The 7,817-nt window shown below is 49.6% G+C and overlaps 1 protein-coding gene across 1 annotated transcript in view; it reads right to left on the bottom strand.

Annotated features, from left to right (window-relative positions):
- Positions 1-222: 222 nt before the first annotated feature.
- Positions 223-7,817, bottom strand: part of lrrc52 (leucine rich repeat containing 52) — a 12,927-nt gene continuing 5,332 nt past the window's right edge. Inside the window, exon 2 of the mRNA XM_086224155.1 lies at positions 223-560. Within this exon, the coding sequence (XP_086080281.1) occupies positions 223-560 (338 nt within the window). The remainder of the gene's footprint in view (positions 561-7,817) is intronic.

Consider the following 7,817-nt stretch of genomic DNA (forward strand, 5'->3'; position numbering starts at 1 on the left):
TCTCTCTCTCTTGCACGCGCACACACACACACACACACACACACACACACACACACACACACACACACACACACACACACACACCCATTCAGTTCAGTATTTTAGGAGCATATTGCGATATCTAAATCTGTAACAAAGAGAAACAGTCTTGGTTCGTTGCGGAGCCTTTGGTCTCAGGGTCCTCTCAGTGCTTCCTCCTCGCCTTCTGGTCTCATCAGTCCATCACACCTGCATGCCAGGCTTGTTCACATCCCCGTTCCCCTGGTTGCCTGCCCCCCCTCCCCCTCCTCCGGAACTCATCCCTCCCCTCCCGTTTTCATCATCACTGTCAAGTTCCTCACTCTTGCGTTTGCTGTAGCGTTCGTACAGCACCATGAGCACGCCCATCACCCAGGCCGACACCGTGCCCGCCGAGAAGATGACAAAGCCGATGGCGATGAAGAAGAGGTAGTCCCAGTAGCCCAAACCTTGGTGGCAGTCTGCCCGCAGCTGCATGCCAACCTCCGCCAACCGCTGGCCTGCCAGCTCTGGGGGGCTGTTGCAAACCGTCTGACCCTCATCTGGAGGTGAAGGAGAGCAAGGAAGAAGAGAAGAAAAGAGAGAGGATGTGGATTAATGAGAGGAAGAAGAGGCAATCAGTATATAGGAAGGGCAGAACTTCAGGGAGGGAACAAAAGAAGGGGATGAATACGATCACTCTGGAGACATAGGTACACTCTCTCACACACACACACACACACACACACACACACACACACACACACACAAACAAAGTCGTTTTCAATGCAGTGATAACCTTTATGATAAGTAATCCAGGGAGACACTATAGATTTCCTCTTCCTAATGTAGAGTGAGTCCTGGCTGTCTAGGACATGGCAACATTATTATGCTACACACACACAGAACATTATTATGCTACACACACACAGAACAACACACACATGCACACACTTACACATACACACTCACACACAGACAAAAAGGTGACTGCAAGTGAACGCACATCAACCCTCCACCTCCTCATGCGCATCATTTGAACACTGAGGTTTTCTCTGCCAGTCATCATGAGGAAAATAATAATCAGCTGCACCCACAGCTGACTCTGTGTGTGTGTGTGTGTGTGTGTGTTCATGTTGAATGATACTTCAAGGACAGAGGTCAGGGGTCATGGAAGGCCAACTCTTCAGCAGCACCTGCTGGGCTCGTGTCATTGTGCTGCAGTGGCGCAGCAGGTCCAGGTCCCTCTCATGCCGAGAGGCTGCTGAGTGTGTATCTGATGCTGCGATCAGAGACGAGAGCAGAGCAGCAAAAGCTTCTTTTATCAGTCCATCTGATTTCATTTCTCGTCGCCAGCGCCACTAATTCCCATGCTCCTTCGCTCCCAACCCCCTTGCATGCTTAATTGTGCTTGACTCTGCAAAAAGAGACATTTTTTCAAGCTGTGAACAATGAGAGAAAATTGAGGGCCAAAGTCAAACAAATTTGCAGTGGAAATATTTGCATTCGCACAGAGACAAACTCAGACCTCCGAGGAGAAGCCAACGATGGGACGGAGGCGAGAGTCTGGCCACGGTCCTGCTGGCTGATGGATGATTGCTGTTAACAACGTTAATTAAACGGTGCTCATCTACCAATAAAGCCAAAGGTCTGAACATGGAAGTGAGAAATGGGAGGAAGATTGTGAGAGTTGATAGATATGATCTATATTTCTCCGGCTACTTGCCAGAGCCACAGCTTCAGGTTTAAGGAGTTTGAAGAGGTCGGTCGTGAGCATACAGGGCCACACGTGTGACTTACACGCGCCCTCATGAACCAGTGAGCAACGACTCACCTCTCACACAACACGCTGGAATGGTGCGATGGCATCAGTGGGAATATGGGAGGACCTTTTGTCACTGGACACACTGTTTACAGCTCTGTGCTTCACACTGATGACACTTACTCAACCCTAACCAGGTGTGTTTGTGCCTCGCCGCACGCTGCAGCAGACCACCTCGTCGCCACCAGGTAGATCCGGGGAGGAGGCGGAGGACCGGAGACCCAGCTGGCTGCTTGCCTCTGCTGGACGCAGGTATTTGGAGAGTTTGTTCACGGACTAATTTCAGGAGATAATAATGTGGTCTTGATGCAATGAATGGCGCCCTGGTCCCCCTGTGTGGTACCTTGTGAATGGAGAGGGCAGCGAGACGCTGGAAATTAACAGAAGAAGAAGATCACACGCATCAGAGACGGAGCCTGAGAGGCTCTGACGGCCTCGTGCCTCCCGGTTTGACCGCCATGGCCATCAGGGAGGACAGATCTCGAGTTCATCTCTCCCCTGATTTACCAAATTCAATTTGAAGTGAGACATTTTAGCTTCTTCCAGCCAAAAGTGAAGATGAATTTTGATGAATTAATCACAGAGAATTAGAGCAGCAGAAGCAGCGGTGGACCGAAGTATCAAGCCTACACAGCTCGAGTCCACTGCAAGGTCTCCAGACTGCTGCAGGACTCGTGACAAAAATCAGGCATGTGACTAGATTGTTTTAGCTGGTCGTGGTGCAGCGAGGGAGACGGGAGGACAGGCACTGACAGGAAACATTGCATGGACTTCACTAGTTTGAATTAAATCTTCAGAAACTCAGAACTGTACTTGAGTGCAGTACTCGTGTCGTCTCCGCCACTGTAGACCAAACCACATCTTAGCCCAGTTCTGACTTTCTCTTAGCTCAAACTGTCACGGTCTATCTTCTCTCTGCGCACACGCTTTCCCAACTACCTCGTTCCCCTTCATTTTCCTCTCTCTCTCTCTCTTTCTCTCTCTCAGTCACTCTCTCTGTCTCTGTGTGAAGGCCATCAGTTCACATGGCGGTCCCGCCGTCACTCTCCATCACCATCTGGAACGGAGCGGTCCCAGCAAGTTGATCTGCTCAGTCTCACCCTGCCAAGCTTGCCTCCAGCCAGGTGTGTGTGTGTGAATGTGTGTGTGTACGCGTATGTGTGTGTGTGTGCAGAGAAGTTGCTTTTTATTACCTCACACAATGTAACAGTTCCAGCTTCATGCTGCAGCTGTAAGATAGTGAGAACACACACACACACAGACGTGCGCACACATGCACACTTTCTCTCTCGCTCTCTCTCTGTCTCTCTCTCTCTCTCTCTCACACACACACACACACACACACACCAGGTCCTTCGGGGTCTCGTCTGTGCGCCTGCAGCAAGTCCTGGCTGCTTGTTATGAACTCAGGAACACGGAGGAGGCGCGGCGGCAGCGGCGGCGTGAGTGTCGTCCTATCTTCATCCACACTGACAGAGGTTTCCTAGCTTAAATGCCTCCCGCGGAACCAGCAGGTTTGTTATGTGGGAACGTAGAAATTAGCTTATAATAAATAACCACTTGAGTCAGTGGTGAAGAGAAAGCTGCCTCACCATTTTGGCATTTCCCTGAGCAGGAGAATGTTTTGGATGCCTTTTAGAAAGCCTTTATGAGTGATTCATACAATCAGAGGTCAGAGAAATGATGTAAGAAGAGTGGAAAATCTGAGGCTTCAGCCTCTCCTCCCCTCCTGTTCCTTTGTCTCTGTGTTTCTCTCCCGGTCCATCACTCGGGCACCAGTCTGGCTAGAGTTCCTCTGCCCGTACATGCTGGTTCCCTCATAGAACCCTCACTGCTGTGACACGCCTCCTGTTTCAGGCCTGATATTAAAATGTCCCGCAGTCAATAACCTCATCTTAATAAAAGCCTCGGGTTTATGAGTCTGTGCTGGCAGGGAAGGCAAACATCCTCTGTAAAGCCGGTTTTTGTGTTTATGGAGCTACAGGTGGCATTTGATTTGAAATCCTGTCCTCTCAAATCTGTGTGTGAGAGTTTTATAAGAGCCCAAACTTTATAAATGAGGGTTGGAGAGCGTCTGGGCCAGCGCTGGAAATTGAAATTGATTTTCCCTCATCGTGGCATTAGCCATGGTGCCTGCGGAGCATGGAAGCACTCATTAATATCCTAGCAGTCTGCATGAGCATTAATCATGTGACCATTCTTCAGACTGAAGATGTGCATGTTGGGAGATTTGTTTTTGGCCCCGAACAGAGGTCATGAGTTCACCTGAGTGCGTGCAGACTCACGGGCCTCAGAAACGTCTTGCAAGCCAGAATGCCTCTGTATTCGCCTCCAGCTGGAGTCGATCTGGGCGCAGGAGCTTGCATGTTTTGTGAAACAGTAATCAGAGGAACGTGTTCATCCGCTGATCCTTTTGTGGAAAATAGTAAACCAGTTATGAAGTGCGATAAATAAATTTATCTCAAAAAACTACAAGGAGCTCTATCAAGAGCTTGTGAGCATTTGCTTCTGAAAAAGTTGAATTTCAATCATTTTTGCTTTGATTGATTGTAAATCTTCGACTTTGTTTGTCGGCACGAGAAATACTTGACATAAGAAACGTGTTGTGTTTCTCCTCCTCTAACAGTCGTAGCTGCTCGTCATGGTGGGTAAAACCCCACTGCAGTCGTTCGTTTCTGGTGCGTCACGTTCATCGTCACTAACTGAGTCACTGTTATCAAAGAGAAGTGAAAGTTGTTGCCATGGCAGCAGCAGAGTGAGCATCGTTGGGAGCTGTAGTGAAAGCAGCATGGAGGACGGGGACGGATGCTGACGAGAGCCCACGACGAGGAACACGCCACATAATCGAGGGAGCGCTGAGGAGGAGGAGAAAACGCTCTTCTCTCTGAACAAACGTCCCCTCCAGCAGAACGTAGACGCTGCGATAGCTGGGGGCCGGCACGCGACTGTGTCCTCCGCTGACTGGAGTATAAATACGTTTCAGCTGCACAGCATGATGTCACTGTGTTATGGTGATACTGCAGAGCTGGTGGTCAGTGTGACAGTTAGCAGGCGGTGAGGAGAAGAACGCCACTGCCCTGCAGCTCGGTGATGCACCACAGGCGGCGACCAGGAGGACCGAAATAGTAGCAAAGGAAGTAGCAGCAGCAGTTATGACAACACACACTTGGCTTCCTCACAGATGCAGGCAGAAGGAACACACTGACACATTGCACTAGAAACAAACCTCACACACACACAGACACACACACACACACACACACACACACACACACACACACACAAGCAGGATGCCGATGTCTATTTTTGTATGAAGGAGAATGCTAAAGTAAGAAGGTGTTTTTGTTTACATCTGAAACTCTCGTCCCCGTGGCGAATCTGCGTGCTCTTTTCATGAACTTCCCTCTGTTACATACTGTATGTTCCCTCCCCTCCACCACACACACGCACGCACGCACGCACGCACGCACGCACGCACGCACGCACGCACGCACGCACGCACGCACGCACGTTTACCCGCTGTCCTAACCTCCAGATGATCAGAGCTGAGTGGTGGTAACCCGCGGGGCCGGGGGCCGTCCTCCACACCGGCAACACATCTATTTATAAGCAGATTAATTATGCCAATGCATATGCTAATCAGTATGGCTGGGGTCTCGTATGGAGGGGGGGGGGTTTACACACACATGCATTTACGCTCGACGCCCTCAATCACAGAGACTCATTTCTAAACACGCTGATGACATGACAGGCAGTGATGTCATCATGCTGGCGGTCAGGAGAGCCCAGAAAGCGCCGCCTGTCCATGGTGATGAATGTGTTAGTCACTAACGTACATAAATGTGGTTTTCTGTCACGGAGGCGTGTTGAGTTCCACTGATTTCCACACATTCCTGCTGTGTTCAGCTCAATTTTCATGGTCTTTATGGTCGGCTGACATCTTCACAAGAACCACAGGAGGAAGGTGCTGTGTTTTCTTTATACTTTCCACTTCTTGCCTCTAAAATGGGAAATTCCGCCTGGTTCCAGGACCTGTTTGGTTCCACACATGCAGGGTAAGCTGGTAATTGGGTCTCAGCACAGAGGAACTGCATCAGAGTTTGGAAGCGTCTCACAGGGTCCTGCTCCCCTTGTTTAGTCACTTCACACCTGAGCAGGGCTGCTGTGTTCACACCTGCCTGGACCCCAACAACAGCCTTGCCGTGAGCTAAAGCAGTGTGAATGTAATGATGTTGAAATCCAACGTGACTCTCGTTTTGGGCCGATAAGACACATCTGAGGCCCCTGAGCGGAGCCGGGATCACCTCGGAGCCGGAGCGCCTGCCCCGTCCTGCAGCAGCACCCACAGGGGCTTCATCGACTCCTCAGTTCACCTGAGCAACTCTGGTGTCTGAAATGTGTGAAGACCTCAAATTCTCAGGATTTCTGATGATTAATAATGAATGCATGAAGAAAAAAGGTAAAAGGTCTCTGCCATCAAACGCCTTTGAACCGAAAATAAAGTCACAGATAAAGAACAGAAGTTAAAAAAAACCTTTTCAATCAAGTGTTCAGGTTTTAGCGGCGGGTGCACGCGCCCCCCCGAGATCAAGCAGCTCCCCGTTTATCCTGCCGAACGCACGGCGCTGGTGCTGGCTAAGCCTAAGAATAGCTGACCTTTTCTCCATAACTTACGCCTTCACACTCCTCTCAAATACAGCATTAGTCAGAATACCACCATCCTCCTTTCCATCATTTCTCCATATGATCCCTTCTTCCTCTGGAAGAGGATGAGTGGAGAGTGAGTGAAGGTCAGATACCAACAGCTCTCTTTTCTCCTCCTCCCTCTATCACTCAGGCTTATCAGTCTTTTCTCCTTTCATCACTTTTCATTCCCACTCAGGCTCTTTAACATGTTCCCTCCCTTCAGCTTGCTCTCACTCTATTTCCTCCGTATTCAATGTCCTTCCATTTCTCTCAGTTTTGCTCTGTCATCTTCACTCTCTCCCCTCTCTTTTCCAATTTCAGTCGGCTGCAAACACACAAACACGCGCGTGCGTGCACACACACACACACACACACACACACACACACACAGAGTCAGCAGTGTGCATGCAAACACACACCTGGGATCCTCCCCTCTGGCCTCAGGTGGTCACATCACAAACACACCCACACAAGCATCACACTGATCTTCACTGCGAATACACGAGACATGAAAATATACATCAGCTACACTACACAAGTAGGCCAGCTGAACCCGACACGCTCCCCTGCACCAGATGGGCCTGAGATCCAGCTGATGAATAATGTAGCGTCTACCTGGATTAAATGGACTTGATGCCTCCTTGTTATAATGACGCTTTTAATGGATTTGAGTGACAGATCAGGGACGCAGATGATTGAAAACTCCTCTGTAGTTTATCACTTCTCTCTCTTTGTTGCAAAGTCCATCTTCTCCCAGCTCTTTTAAATCTATCTTTCATCCTCCCCTCTTTTGTCACATGACCGGAGCTGCTCCCTCATCTCCTCTCTCAAGTGATCTATAATTCACTTTCATTAACGACATATCAAATTCCCTCGGTGTGAAAGGCGGACTTCTTCCCTTCAGTGTCCCCTTCGTTGAACTTGGACCCTTGTGTTTCTGCTCCTCTTTTTAGGAATATTTAACTCTTGCCCCGTGTGTGGCCCTCCGTCTTGGCGCTCTGCCTCGACTCTGTGAGCTGTCCAGCACAGCGGAGAGCAGCCAGGAATTCCTCTGGAGCCCTGGAGTAGACACTTACTTTCTCTGTGTTTATGTCAAGTGCTTGTCAAAATCAACTTACAACGTGCTGAAATTCCATTATGGCGAGAGGGAGTGTGTGAGGGGAAGTGGCTCTGCGGTAGGAAAGTTTCTGCGACGCAGTCAGAGAAGATAAATAAGGGGTGGACGAGCTAAAACAGACACCTCCAGCAAAACTCTTTCACTCTCTACGTCTGTCATATCAGGCTCGATGCCAACCAGCGCGAAGCTCCTACA

Source organism: Aulostomus chinensis, chromosome 14, assembly GCF_037954235.1.
Source record: "Aulostomus chinensis isolate RoL2024-O1b breed Wild chromosome 14, RoL_Achi_v1.0, whole genome shotgun sequence".
Taxonomy (NCBI): Eukaryota; Metazoa; Chordata; class Actinopteri; order Syngnathiformes; family Aulostomidae; genus Aulostomus; species Aulostomus chinensis.